Here is a 15,493-nt window from a genome sequence, read left to right as displayed (position 1 = left end):
CCCGACATCGTAAATTTAGCATTGTTGGGAGGCCATTTCTGCATACTTTCCAAGCAAAAATCCGGATCTTTGGGGGGACATTCAAATGCCAAATTGCTTTCCAAAAGGAGGATTGGCTGTGAGCATCTGAACACTCACCAAGATCAAGATCATCTATTGTGCGCATAGCAATGTAGTACGCGCTTTTCACGGTGAAAGAGCCTCTTTCGTTGCCTACCCAAACCAGCTGATCGTCAGGGAGTCTAAAGCTGATAGGAATCTTAAGGATATCAGCAGCCTCATGAGGTAGAAAGATAGATCTCACCAAATCCGGTTTCCACCATTTTGTATCCTCATCAATGAGAGAAGAGACCATTGGGAAGATGCCAAAGTCTAATTGAGGCGAGGTCACTTTATAGGTGGTTGGAGTTGGGAGCCACCTATCTTCCCAAATGTGGATCCATTTACCATTGCCCACCCTCCACCGAGTACCCTCCTTTAGGACCCGAAGGCTCTTATTGATGCTCCTCCAAGCGTAGCTTGGATTGCTTCCCAATCTTGAGTTAAGGACATCCTCAAAAGGAAAATACTTAGCTTTATAGACCCTTGCAACCAAAGAAGTGGGATTAGTGAGGATCCGCCACCCTTGTTTTGCAAGTAAGGCAAGATTGAAGGCTTGGAGGTTCCGGAAGCCCATGCCACCATACAACTTGGACTTACACATCTTTTTCCAACTAACCCATGCAAGTCTTGGCTCATGGTTTCTTTGGCCCCACCAAAAGTTCCTCATCATGCTTTCCAAATCGTCACACAAGGTTTTTGGAAGTTGAAAACAACTCATTGTGTACGTGGGCACCGCTTGTGCCACGGCTTTGATAAGAATTTCTCGACCTCCAATAGAGAGAAGTTTTCCTTTCCAACCCGCTAATTTCTTGCTCACTCTCTCTTTAATTTCAGCAAAGACTTGGGATTTTGATTTCCCAATCAAGGAAGGGAGGCCAAGATACTTCTTGTGTCGAGAGTCTTGCATTGGTCCTAATGAATTTAGGATCTCGTCCCTGGCTGCCTGAGATGTATTTGGGCTGAAAAAGACCGAGGACTTGTCAGGGTTTATCTTTTGGCCTGAGGCAGATTCATAAACTCCGAGGATGCTCATGAGTACATTACATTCCATGACCTTAGCCTTGCAAAATAAGAGGCTATCATCCGCGAAGAAAAGGTGGGTGATGGCCGGGCAGCCCCTACAGATGCTGATTCCAGAGAGGGCCTTATTTCTTGCGGCTTGATGGATAAGGGCAGAGAGACCCTCGGCACACAAAAGAAAAAGCCCCGGAGAAAGAGGGTCGCCTTGGCGAAGGCCCCTCGTGGGAGTGATGCTGCCATAAGCTTCTCCATTGATGATGACAGAGTAAGAGACTGAAGAAATACATTTCATGATCAGAGAGACCCAATTGTTGTGAAAACCCAATTTTTCCATGACTCTTTTGATGAAACCCCACTCGACCCTATCAAATGCCTTGCTCATGTCGAGCTTGACAGACATGAAACCGTCTTTGCCTTCGGTTTTGTGGTTCAAATAATGCATAAGCTCAAATGCCACTAGGACATTGTCGGTTATAAGCCTATCTGCAGTGAAGGCGCTCTGATTTTCAGCTATGACATGGGGGAGGACAGCTTTGAGACGGTTAGCAAGGACTTTTGAAGACCCAAAAGTATAATAATACTGAATCAACAATTATTGTGATTGCCGATATAATAAACAAAATTGATGCCTTAATTTCCACATGTGTCTTAACTTAATTTCTTGGACTTATCGTTTAAATCACTCAAGTTTCTGACTTAATTTCTTGGCCCCATCACAAAAGTTCATTCATTCTGTACAACCAGCAGCTTTGAAGAAGAAGCAAAATTCGCCAGCACCACCCCTTTGCAAAGCCTGCTCTACTTAAATAACGGTGGTTCTAGGAATTTTTTATTTTTATTTTTTATCGATGTCACTATAAAATTTAAATTATACAAAATCTAATAAAGTAATAACTAAAATATTTATTGCAACTGCGAGTCAAGTAGCTAAGGAGAGCAAAATTGTTGCGACTACAAAGTCAAAAAAAATATCACTATCATCTATGAAGCACGGACGCGGCACCTCTGGTGCCACACCTGCGTCGGATGCAGCGATGGCTATTAGTGAGCAATGGGCTTCTTATAGGGAGGATGATGTTGGAAAAAACTCTAAAGGTGAAAGATATGATTCTAAGTGATCTTTGGTGGGATAAAGTTGATTATATCCTTGAATTCACAGCACCTATTTATGATATGCTACGAGTAGCTGACACAGATAAGCCTTGTCTTCATCTTGTGTATGAGATGTGGGATTCAATGATAGAGAAGGTGAAGGCAGCAATATATTGGCACGAAGGCTTGGAAGATGATGAGTATAGCTCATTTTGGAGTGTGGTGTATGATATGCTCATTAATCGATGGACTAAAAATTGTACACCACTACATTGCTTATCTCATTCCTTAAATCCTAAGTAAGTACATTTATTTTCTATTTTCCTTAGTTCCCTTTTCTAGTAAAACACAAGTTTCATCTATATTTGTTTTTTAATTTTTAACTAGGTATTACTCCATTGAATGGCTTTTGGAGAATCCAAAATGCATCTCTCCACATCGGGATCAAGAAATTTCTATGGAAAGGAGCAAGTGTTTGGATCGATACTTTGAAGATAAGAGTAAATTAAAGGTGGTGAAGTTTGAGTTTGCTGCATTTTCAGGAGGGAGGTTTCCTTCACCAGATGCCTTGACAGATAGGTGGGACTTACTACCTTTGGTTTGGTGGCAATACCATGGCTTCGCATTTCCAACTCTTGAATCCCTTACCTTTAAACTTCTTGGACAACCTTGTTCATCCTCATGTGCTGAGAGGAATTGGAGCACATACAAATTCATTTATTCCTTAAAAAGAAACAAAATGGCTCTTGCATGCATTGAAGATTTGGTATATATGCATTCTAATCTTCGACTCTTGTCAAGGCGCAATGAGGAGTACGTAAATACATCAACAAAGATGTGGGATATTACAGGAGACTCTTGGAATGAGAGTGAGATACATGGAGAAGCTGGAATTCTTGAGAATTCAACCCTTACACATGATGAGCCAGAGTTGGAGACCATGGTTATTAGGAATGCTAACACTAGTGTTACTACTAGTGAAAGTGAAGTTCGAAGTGAAGCTATTGATCTTGATGATGATGATGCTAGTATTTGATTGTCTTGTTGATTATCTTTTATTTTGTTTTAGTTTCAAACTTGCGAGTTGTATTCTAATTTCCGAACATCATGGAATGTTTTAGTTTCAATCTTATGGGTTGTATTTAATTTATGAACATCATGTTTTAGTTATTATCTACTATTGCTCTTAAATTTGGTATATGTTTGTATAATGTGAAGAAGTATGCTTGGCAATATATTAAAAATATAAATAAAAATATTTTTAATAATTTTTTAATCGCCGAGTCCCACCGCACCCGCACCCACCTTTTTCAAAAATTGCCGAGTCCCGCACCCACACCGGAGTCCCAAAACGCACCCGTGCTACATAGGTGACTAGAAGCTAGAAAACACTTTGTTGGATGGAAGCCCAGCTCCTCAGTTGAAGATATGTGTCTTTGGATATTCAAAGGTACTAGTTCTGTTTCTCTTTCTTATTCTCTTTGCTATCAGTTTAGGGGAGACAGAAAGGGGGTGGGGGGATCACTTAGTTAAGGTTAATTATTGACTAGCTATCTTGGAGGAGTTCCAAATCTCATGACAAAACAATTATTGCGGTTTCAGATGATTTTAAACTTGCTGTTAGTAGTGTGTTTTTCATAAGCGAGTTGGCATGGACTAAAAAGACAACAAATTTAAAAATATAATTACCAAATTGAAAGTTGTAAAAACTTAAAGAACTAAATTGAAAACGAGGTCAAAATATAGACCAAATATATTTTTGAAATTTTCAGTGAATAGACTAAATTGAACCTAAATCTTAGAATGAATCTGTTGTAAACTAGGATAATTGAAAGATATATTGGTCAATTTGAGGTGGCTAGCCTCCTGAACTTGAGAGAAGAAATAGAATTTTTTGCTTAATTTTTTGCTTAATTCTCATTTATACCTTCAACGTACATAAATAGTCAAGGATGAGATAGCCTCATCAACAAATCCTAAAACATTTGAACAAATCGTATCCTAAGACATAGTAATTAAATTTAATACAAATAAATCACAATACTAATCTATCTTATTCTATTACAAAACTAAATTCAAATAATTTATCCATCACAAGGGTCATAACAGTCCCTTCCCCTTCAAGATGAATCTTGTCCTCAAGATTCCGAAACATGGAAATAGATGCTTGCTCACACCATATCCTCCTCCCCCAATTAGAGAAAACTTGACCTCGAATCTTAAAGAGTTGAAGGATAAGAATTTGAACCATGGATACTTGCATTGATTCTTTAATCATTTTTGTGAAAAGAAAAACCTTGATTTTCTCATCCTCGAACTCATTAGGAATGACAAATTCAATGTGTGAAATTAGACTAGACTTCTTTGAAATCACAAGAAGATCCCTTTGATCAATTTTTCCCACTTCATTATTCCTTACATCCTCCAATATATTACTCTCTAGAATTATTGGTGATGCTTGGACTACATCATTTTGATTCTCCGAAATTTCATGGGATCCTTGAACTTTTGATTGTTCTTTGATTTCCAAAATTATATTGGATTGTTTATCTAAGACCTTTGTCATTTGATCCCACAAATCTTGCATCCTTGCTATGCTTTTGGACATGTCCTTGGTAATATTTAACATTTGGTTGACATTCTCCAGCATGCTCTCCATTCTTTATTTGTTGGGATTGACACTCTTGAGTCTTGATAGGTAGATGTACTCTTCTTTTTTTTTTTAATATCAAAATCGAACTGGTCTGGATTGGGGAAAAAAGGCTTGCTAACAAATGGGTCTTCAAATATTTTTTGAAAGGTCACAGGTTGGGCTATATATGATGGAGGTTTGGTAATCTAGACTTTGATGAATGGGTGGTCTAGTGCTCGTAAATCTGGTTGTTGCTTGAATTTTTTTCTTTTTTTTTGGTTAGGTGTTGCAGTAGATGCTTGGAAGTATATGGTGGATGTGGATTGGCGTAGGTTGCAGATGGGAGGATAGTGTGTGATAGTGTCATTTTTTGGCTCTGATACCAAATGTTGTGAACTAGGATAATTGAAAGATAGATTAGTCAATTTGAGGTGACTAGCCTCTTGAACTTGAGAGAAGAAATAGACATTTTTGGTTAATTTTCTGCTTAATTCTCATTAATATCTTCAACGTACATAAATAGCCGAGGATGAGATAGCCTTATCAACAAATCCTAAAACATTTGAACTAATCCTATCCTAAGACATAAGAATTAATTGAATACAATTAAATCACAATATTAATCTATCTTATTCTATCACAAAACTAAATTCAAATAATTTATCCATTACATGGGTCATAACAGAATCAGATTCTTCAGACGGTAAAGAGCAAAGAATAGACTAAGCTAATCAATACAACATTGGATTATATTCCTATCCACCAATTAATTGAATGATTATTGGAAAAATTCTTTATTTTGTAAGCTCCCCCCAATTATTTTCTTATTAGCTACTGTTGGCATTGACCGTGATTTAGCATATTTCCATTTGACATAACATATTGAACCCATAACATTTTTGAAGAAGAACAGTTCTCAGAAATCATTTGGGAAACCAATTCAGGTTGATATCTTTTTTAGCCACCTCTACCTTAAGCTCGGTGAGGAATTCCTTAATAGGCTCCCATAACCTGGCCCTCTCTTCATCACATACCACAAGCTTTAACTGCTCAAGATCCATTATTGATTCTGGAAACTAAGTACGCAATCTCAAGCACCCTTTCATGTTGAGCTCTTTTAAATTACACAACTCACCAACGTGTTTTGGCAACTTCATAATGCTTAGGCAGTCAGATATGTCTAGAATGCTTAACTTATGGAGACTTCTAATTGAATCTGGTAGCTCTGACAAATTAGTACATGACCTAAGCCTTAGCACTTCTAAATTCACCAGCTTTCCAATTTCTTCTGGCAGTGCAAACAACTTATGACAGTTGGTGATGCTGATTTTTTTGAGGTGGACAATATCACACAGCCCAGTAGGCAATTCCTCCAGATCATTGCAATAGTCAATGTTTATCTCCGTCAAATTTGGAAATGCATCTGAAACCTGAATTTTACAATTCTCAAAAGCCTTACCAATATTACACATAAACAAGGATATTTTCTTCGAACTCTTCAATGGTACAAGGATCTCGCAAAGCGAAGGAATTGAAACCTTCTCTAATCTGATTCTTTTTAAATTGGGTAGAGACCCAAGCAATTGAAAATTGCTTATTTTGGAATGAAAGAAACCATAATTATTGATTATCAAAACCTTGAGTTTATCCATTTTCTCCACAAACTCAGGTAATGTATAATTCTTTGTATGAAAATTCAAAACTAAAACCTCAACTTTGGATCCTTGAATGTTGCACCAACTGGACGAGAATAATTCATCTGCAAAAATAATTTTATACAATGTGATAAGCCATCAATATTATGTAAATTACATATTGTGTGTCTGTGTGTGTCTTTGGTAGAGAGAAAATGTGCCAACCTGTTGAGATGGATAATAGGCGAGCATTAATGAGTTGCTGCGTTTGTTCTGTCCACCACTTTGGTAGATTGTTTCCACTTATGTTAATAATCAGTCTTGACCTTTGTCCTATAGACTCCTGGCTGCTCTGATGCATAGCAAGCTCTCTAAGAATATCATGTTGTGTGACAAAGTCTTCATTGTAATAGCTTTTGACCTCACTTGCATCTTTCCTGTGAATGGGAAAAATTTAAGCTTAGAACATATTCAAAATTTTCAGGTTCACATATGAAAAATATATAAAATTAAGAATATAATGACACAAGAAAGGGAAATAGATACTACTATCAGTTTCTATCTACAATAATTATATTCAAGTGTATGCCAGACAAGATGCAAACAAGTGTTAACTATTAAAATTTGAAACACCCCTCTTTGCCAGGGCACGGTAGTTGGAAGCTTGGAATATCTTGTTTCTTGATTGGCATAAGTTTCCTTTTTTCTAGCTCTTGTTAGTAATCACCTTTCAAATCAATGGTATGAAAAATCCTAAATTGGCCATTGACATGTCAAATAAACTATAATAACATATTATCAAATGCCATCAGAAGTTAATTAAGCCATAAAAAAAATATTTTGGGCATAATACAACTAGCAGTAATCACGTGAAGAAATCACACAACAAGAAACTGTAGTATAGAGATAAAAAGCCAGCATACCTTGCCATCACAAGAGTAGCCAGATTTCGAATGTCGAGTTCTTGTAAATTGGCAATGGCATGGATGCTATCTTCATCCAGTTTATACAATTCTGCCCACATATCAATGAGGGCAGCAGCAGGGATCCTTTGGTCCTCGGGAAATGAACCTAGGTCCATGAAACACTCTTTGATGATGACGTTGTCATCGGAAAATTCTAGGCTTTTTTGAAGATGAGCAAGTAGCTGCGTATCAGAACTAAAATAAAATTGACCATCAGACCATTTCATTAGTCTACTGTGCCATACTACTTCATGCTGCCTACGCAGTGAGCCACCAATCACTTTAATGACTAGTGGGAATCCCCCACAGCCTCTTACTATCTGGAATTCAAGGAAACAAATAAACTCAGTTATTATTTGGAGGTTACAGGAGTAATTTTTGGCCCAAGCAAAGCTATGTATGAAAACATAATTTTTGCAAGTGTGTGTGTGTGTGTATATATATATATATATTGATAAGCTATATATATATCTCTCTCACAGATTGACAAAGTACCTTTTTGGCATCTTCTTCTACTGGAATGTAAGAGTTCTCATCATGTAGGGATGCTGAGCGATGAAAAAGAGTCATTGCATCAACATCATCTAGTGGTTTTAAGTGATATGTAAATTTAAATCTTGACAATGCAGTTCTTGAAGTAAACAAAATCTTGTAATTGGGAAGATCAAACTTAAACTTTTCAGGAAGGGATTCTGACCCGAGCCAGACATCATCTAGGATCAACAATATAGGATTAGGTGTAAGATGATTCAGCAGTTGTGACAGCTGGTTGATTGCATCTTCATCACTTTGAATTTGAAAATTAGGCTGCATATTCTCATAATTTAATAGGTTCTGCACAATGACCTTCACATTGGGAGTTTTTGAAACGTTCACAAAGAGAATATTGCCCTCAAACATTCCTGTCCACACACAATGTAGTTAGAAAACTGCCACAGACGCACATTTCATACCGCATAATATTACACACATAATGGCCCAGTCATATGAACAGAATACCCAATCCCAATCGCAGCAAATAGTTAGATGTGAGAAAAAAAAAAAATTATGAGAAACATCACCAATTATGAAAATATGAGAATTGCCTTTTAAATTTTTTCTTTTTTAATCATCTGCTTTCTTTTACTGCATTATATCATTTTAGGATTCAAGTCATTCAACAAGGAAGTTCAATGTATTTTGTTTTTGCTACTACCTAACGGTATACTTTACTATTAAGGATCCACATACTAGCACTATAAACAACTTCAACAATATGCAAACTATATTTCCTAAAACACTAACAAATTAGAAAGTAAAAAATTACACACTGACACACAAAAGAGATGTAAGTACCTCTAATTCGTCATCCTGACAAAGCATTTGCACCAATGTGGTCTTCCCACATCCTCCAGGAGCAGTCAGTAGAAGCAGCTGCACCTCCTCCTTCAACAGCAGGGTCTTCAACTCCTTCATTGGCATATCCAACCCGACTGTAAAATCCGGGGGATCACGAACCGTGCACAGCACCCTTTGTCTATCCACAACCGAATCCACTTTCTGCATATTAATATTCACATTTACCAAAGTCCTCAACCCATTCCTTGTGCTATGCACTTGCATATCAAGCTGACAGAACCTGACGATTTTTTCGCCCAACTCTTTTAAGTTTAGGGGAGTAGTATAGTTTGAAACAATAGTTCCACCACCGGATTTTCAAGCAGTTGAGAACCAGCTTCTCTCCCTCCTCCATATGTTCGATCAAGCTCTTTGTTTCCACTTCTGGGAGATCAAGCTGTTCACTTGATTGTGTTATTTCGTTGACTGTTGGCGCCAAACGATCTAACGTGGATTCGAGGTGTTTAAGAATGGGTTTGAACATACGGGCTTTGCTTACCACATCCTTAACAGTGACATGTAACACTGCAAAGCCCTCTCCAAATGCTGCCCCAAGAGCAGCCCCACCACCCACAAATGCTGCTGCCATAACTTTATTTCAAAGATTTTATAACCAATATAGTATTTTGGAAGCCCAATTGAGAAACTGAGACTTTTTTTTTTCTTTGAACAATAAGACTTTTTTTTTTTTTTTTGAACAAGAAACTATAATAAGACTTCGGTATACCCAACTATGCAAAATACAAACTTTTTATTTATTTATTTATTTTTTAAATTTTAAAAGTTTTGTAGGACGAATTAGAATTTTATTCTAATAAATGAAAAGTTGCAACACAGTACAAGTAAAATAAACTATCAGTGAAACCTGAAAATTACAAAGCTAAAATGTTCCCTTATATAGTAGAAAATTTACAAACATGTTAAGGAAACATATCGGAAGTAGAGAGGCTTCTTTAGTGGAAAAGAAAAGACAAAAGTAAAGATATTTACCATTCAGTATCTACGCGCTAGCGCGTATTCAAAAATGTCCGAGATCGGAGTTTTAGACTTTAGTTCAGTACCCACGCGCTAGCGCGTATTCAGAAATGAGATCGGAGTTTCAGACTTTAGTTGACGAAGTTTCGTCCGAAGCAAGGGATACATTGACTTTTTGGCAAAAGTTAACTATGTACTAAGGTTTGTTTGGTTCCGACTTGTGGATACAAAGAAAGTTAGAGGATGAAAGGGCAGGAGGATGGAAAAGAGTAGGAGAATTTGTATTAATTTACTCAAGTCCCATTATTAAAAATTGATGCCCAATTATTTAAAAAAAAAAACAAAAAAAAGAAAAAAAAGTAGAAAGAAATAAAGAAAGAAAGAAAGAAAGGCACGTTCCAGTAAAACCCAAAAAAGGAAAAAAAATAAAAACCAAACCAAAAGAAGCTAAAAACAAGAAAAGGAGTCAAAGATCTTGTAGCTGAATTGACACATTTCTATGTACAAAGTATTTAGGGGTCTAGGGGAGAAAGGGTTCGAGCTGTGGGATTAGCATCATGTTGTAATTATTTCTCAAAAAAAAAAAAAAAAAAAAAAAAAAAAAAAAAAAAGAAAAGGAAGCTGTCTGTGTATCACTATCACACATTGGAAAGGAAAAAAGAAAGAAAGTAAGAAACAACCAAAACATAAGAGAGGGGTAGTTTAGTAATTTGATTGTAACTACTCTTCTTTTTTATACTTTCTCTTTAAGTTGGAGAGATAGCATTTTGGTGGGTTCAGAGAGAATATTTAGGACCCACTAATTTTTTTTTCTTTCTCTCCTCCCTCCAATCAAACATTCACAATATTTGTTTTCTCTCCCTTTTTTTTCATCCTCCTTAAAATCTATCAAACCAAACAAACCCTAAAAGTATTTGATGGGTAAGACTTCGTAAGTATAGCTCGTCCTTGAATAGTCATCCACAAAATGTGAACTCGTCCTGGAATAGTGGTTCATGGGACGTGGAATACCATGATAATCATGTCGCTCCCTCACCCTCACCCTCAGACGTGAATCCTTGAGAGAGCCTCGTCTAAACCCGGTGAGGTCGTCCAGACCTTATGAGGTCGTCCAGACATGGACGACCCTCAATATAGGTTCCGTCTACATGAACGAATAATCGAACCATGTGGTGAGATCTTGATGTATCATTGTAACTTCTTATTGAATATTTAACTTCCAATGGCAGTTATCCTCTGATCTCCACAAATGTGGGGGAAGTTACCAAACAAGTAATTGCCTCCATAGCACTGTATATACACTCATCCCCAACAAAATAAAGGCAAGTTTTTCCTTTACACAACTCCCAGAATTTTGGAATTCTATATTCTAAAAGAGAGAAACTGACTTTATCATCGGAGGGTTCATGGCCTGTCAACCCGGTCTCCTTGAATCCTTGTTTTTATCTTTCAAGTCTTTAAATTCATCAAGATCCGAAGCATCCAACCTACTAAGTCTTAGAACATCATCAGTTGGTGCCATCTATGGGAAGTTCCAATTGTCTTATAATTTGTCTTCCTACGACAAAAGGCTAAATGGTTCGGACCAGATCAAGGGCTACCAGCCCAGGCCATCAGGAGGGTAGGGATGCTTCAAGCAATCCCCATCACAATTGTTGATCAGCCCCAGTCATGCAACAGTCCTCTGTTCAACACATGCAGTCTATGGCAACCGCCATGGCGAAGTTAACCCGTCAAAATTAGGAGTTAACAAGGGAGATTAATTTAAGGAGGCAACGCAATGAGGGGTACACTGAAGGTCAAGCCCAGAGCCAGGAAGATAAAGGAAATGTTGAACCTGAAAGCTAGTCAAGGGGTACCACGTCAAGAAGGGTGCCACATTTGGAGAAGTAAATGGACCAGATGAGGAAGGTTATGGAGGAGATGAAAGAGAACATGAGAAAGGCATATCCAGTAGAGGGTTTAGTCCACCGGACAGACTCCCCTTTCACGACTTCCATCAATGGTCACCCCTTGCCTCCGAAATTCAAGATGCCTTCATTAGATTCGTACGATGGAACATGTGACCCGTTTGATCACATTGCTACTTTCAAGACGACGATGCACCTTCAAGGGGTCTCAGATGAGATTATGTGTAGAGCCTTTCCTACCACTCTCAAAGGACTGGCGCGAGTGTGGTTCCGCAAAATACCCCCGAATATAGTGAGTTCTTTTGAAGAATTGAGTAAGTTATTTGTTAATAATTTCATTGGAGGGCAAAGGCAAAAATGTTTCTCGTCCAGCCTGTTAACCATAGAACAAGGTGAGAATGAAAGTCTGCGGTCCTTCATCACTCGTTTCAATAGGGAAGCACTGACTGTGGACGAGGTGGATGACAAGCTACTCTTGGCGGCCTTCCATAATGTGGTTAATTCTGATTTATTCATCCATAAGCTTAATGAGAAAAATCCTTAATCCATGGCTGAACTCGTCCATTGGGCCCAAAACTTTATGAATGTAGAGGACGCAATCATAGCTAAGAAGAGGAAGAGAGCCGAGAGAATGGAAGCAAACCCCACGCGCCACTCCGAGCAAGGTCCCTGTCCAAAGAAGGGATGAACAAAAGATAAGAAGGACCGAGATAACAAGAAGGCAAGCCCTTCGGCACGGAATAAAAAATACACGCCATTGAACATGCCCCTTGAGCAAGTTCTCATGCAAATCAAGGATGATCCTTCCTTGAAATGGCTGGAGAAAATGAAGGGAGATCCCAACAAGCGTAATAGGAACAAGTATTGCCACTTCCATAGAGACCATGGGCACGACATAGGAATGTTACGATCTGAAACAACAGATTGAAAATCTTATCAGACAAGAAAAGTTGAGAAATTTCCTTGGATGAGAGCATAAGGATGAGAAGTTGAAAGGGAAGGTAGAAGAGTCGTCGCGACCCCCGCTTGGAGAGATAAGAGTTATTATAGAAGGAAGTTCAGCAGGTCAGTCGTCCAAGTCCAAGAAGACGTATTTGAAAGTAATGCTGAATGTTCAGCTCTCTGGATGATTGCCAAGGACGAGGACCACAGACGAGCAAGCCATCACATTCACGGATGGGGATGCTGAAAGAGTTCACCACCCCCATGACGATGCCATCGTTATTACTTTGCTTATTGCCGACTATACAACTAGAAGGGTGTTGGTGAACAATGGAAGTTCAGTAGATACTGCCTTTCAGTAAATGAGGCTCGAATGAGACCAACTTCATCTAGTAAACTCGCCCTTGGTAGGTTTCGGTGGAATAAAGGTGCAGCCTGTGGGCATTGTCACATTACCTGTGGTAGTGGGGGCATATCCACAACAGGTAGCCAAGGACGTGAATTTCTTGGTGGTAGATTGTTCATCCTCCTACAATGTTATAATTGGAAGACTAACTTTAAATAGTTGGAAAGCAGTTACGTCTACTTATCACCTGTTAGTCAAATTTCCAACAGAGCATGGGATAAGACAAGTGCAGGGAGATCAGCTGGCAGCAAGAGAATGCTACTTGGCCATGTTAGCCATGGACGAGCAAGTTCAGACGATGAATATTGAGGAAAGGAGAGTTGTGGCAGAGCCCACTGAAGCATTAGAGAATATTTTCTTGGACGAAAATAACCCCGAGAGGTGTACCAGGGTTGGAGTGGATTTAGAATAAAAAACTAAACAGGATCTCGTTCGTTTTTTGAAGAAGAGTATTGATGTGTTTGCTTGGAGCTATGAGGATATGCCAGGTATAGACCTTAGTGTCATCACTCACCGTTTGAATGTATATCCTTTCTCTAAACCCGTATGACAGAAGAAAAGAGTATTTGCCCCTGAGAGAGACAATGCTATTAAGGAAAAAGTGCAGAAGTTGGCCACAGCGAAGTTTATTCGAGAGGTTTATTATCCAGACTGGTTAGCCAATGTAGTTGTAACGTCCCTGTCAAAAAAAAAAAAAAAAAAAGGGGGTCAAGTCAGATTTTTAGTTCCCACGTGCCCCCCACCTAACCCCACTCCCCACCACTCATTTTCACCCACCTCTCTTCTCTCTTTTGGTCAGCTCTCTTTTCTTTCTTTCATTTTCTTTCTTTTCTCTTTACTTAAACACACACACACACATTCACTTCCACACTCACCCGCTGGCCTCCACTCCAAACCATACCACCTCACCATCATTTTTCCGACAAGATCACCGGAAAAATACTTAGGAACCCCAAAGCATCTTCATCATTTTATTTGAGGTAAAAATTTCTAATCTTTTTGGTGGGTTTTACACTTTTGCTTGAGGTTATTTTTATCTAAGCTTTAATGATGATACTCATGTGATTTATGAGCATTGGAAGTGATATTTATGTGTTTTATGTATGGGTTTTGTATTGGTAGAATTATTTTATGAGTGGGTATATATTTTGTGCTATTGATGACTACTCAAGGTTTATGTATGGTGGAAAAATTTAGGGGTTTTAAGTTATAACATGTGATGGTTGGTGAATTTAATTTTTCTATTTCCATTGGGTTTATTTGGAGTTAGTTGAGGTTCCAAATTTCTTATCTTGGAGGATATATTGATTTTGCTTTCATGGGTCTCTTAATGATGTAGTGTAAATTTTATGGAAACTAGTCATAATGTTGGAGATGATATTAAATGGGTTAACTTTATAATTGGAGTTTATGCCTTGTGAATCATTTTGTTGAGAAACTATGGAAGTGGAATATATTATTATTGATGAGGTTAGATGCTAGGCTTGCCTAATTAAGTGATTATTTGGCAATTCCTAAATTGTGGCTAGGTGCAATTTCAAGCTCTATACTCATTGTGATAGGTTTACTTGATATTGTTTAGGTTCTAGCTAATCTCCTTGGAGTTTGGAGAATTAGGATTTTGAGGTTGCGAGGTATGTAGTTTTTTTAATGGGATTTTGAAAAATAACCATGTTATATAAATGTTTTTGGGTTAGACACGCTTTTGGAAACTACCTATGGAAATTATATTTTCCAAAAAACTATTGTGTCGTAACCTTAATATACATACCTACATATATATATATATATATATATGATTATATATGGAAATGCATCATATTTGGTATTGCATTTGTCGAAATGCATGAATTGTTGATATGGAAAAATGAGCATCTCTTATTTAATCTTTGATAAGAAAATCATTGATTTTATGGAGTATTGAAAAATTTTAAGATGCTTATCTTGTCTTGTATTATTTGGGAAATTGATAGAAAATCTCTTGACAAGAATGAAGTTGAAAACCTTACAAATTTTGTAAAAGTTAGATTATTTAAGGTTTTCTTAAACTACTTGGATATGAACTATGTGTTTCAAAGTAATGTAACTTGTGAGTTGTTTTAACACCATGCTATGTGTGATTTCTCGGTGATCACCCAATTTGGTTTTAGTAGTCTTTGTGACAACGGAATCAAATCCAAGTCTGTGCCCTTTCACTTTGGATGACGCGTTCTTCCCTGCTGTCCATAGGGGGAAGAGGTTCCTTGATTGTGTGTGGGTGAGGCTGCTGCCCATAGGGCCAAGAGACCATATGCAAGAGAGGTCCTATTTGACGCGCTCTCTCTACTGCCCATGGGGGGAGAGAAAAACCTTGAGGGTGTGGGTGAGGCTACTGTCCATGGGGCCAAAAGTCTGCGTACCAGAGAGGACAATATCATGCCAGTTGTGAATGGGTGGAT

The 15,493-nt window shown here is 38.0% G+C and overlaps 1 protein-coding gene and 1 pseudogene across 1 annotated transcript; one reads left to right on the top strand and one right to left on the bottom strand.

Annotated features, from left to right (window-relative positions):
* The first annotated feature begins 2,156 nt into the window (after nucleotides 1–2,156).
* LOC115980924 lies at nucleotides 2,157–5,197 on the top strand. Its single transcript, XM_031103117.1, has 4 exons — nucleotides 2,157–2,217; nucleotides 2,282–2,513; nucleotides 2,602–3,242; nucleotides 5,130–5,197. The coding sequence occupies exons 1-4, from the start codon at nucleotides 2,157–2,159 to the stop codon at nucleotides 5,195–5,197; spliced, it is 1,002 nt and encodes a 333-aa protein (XP_030958977.1).
* Nucleotides 5,198–5,356: 159 nt separating this feature from the next.
* LOC115979327 lies at nucleotides 5,357–9,625 on the bottom strand (annotated as a pseudogene).
* Nucleotides 9,626–15,493: the final 5,868 nt, after the last annotated feature.

The sequence above is a fragment of the Quercus lobata genome, chromosome 3 (genome assembly GCF_001633185.2).
Source record: "Quercus lobata isolate SW786 chromosome 3, ValleyOak3.0 Primary Assembly, whole genome shotgun sequence".
Taxonomy (NCBI): Eukaryota; Viridiplantae; Streptophyta; class Magnoliopsida; order Fagales; family Fagaceae; genus Quercus; species Quercus lobata.
The sequence above is the reverse complement of the archived record's forward strand: the minus strand, read 5'-3'. Positions and strand labels throughout refer to the sequence as shown.

Bases quoted from the DNA above. Each gene is read 5' to 3' on its own strand.
- LOC115980924 (XM_031103117.1), top strand. From the start codon at position 2,157: ATGGCTATTAGTGAGCAATGGGCTTCTTATAGGGAGGATGATGTTGGA. The intron at 2,218-2,281 runs GTGAAAGATATG...TTGAATTCACAG, and splicing joins TGTTGGAAAAAACTCTAAAG to CACCTATTTATGATATGCTA. The intron at 2,514-2,601 runs GTAAGTACATTT...ATTTTTAACTAG, and splicing joins TCTCATTCCTTAAATCCTAA to GTATTACTCCATTGAATGGC.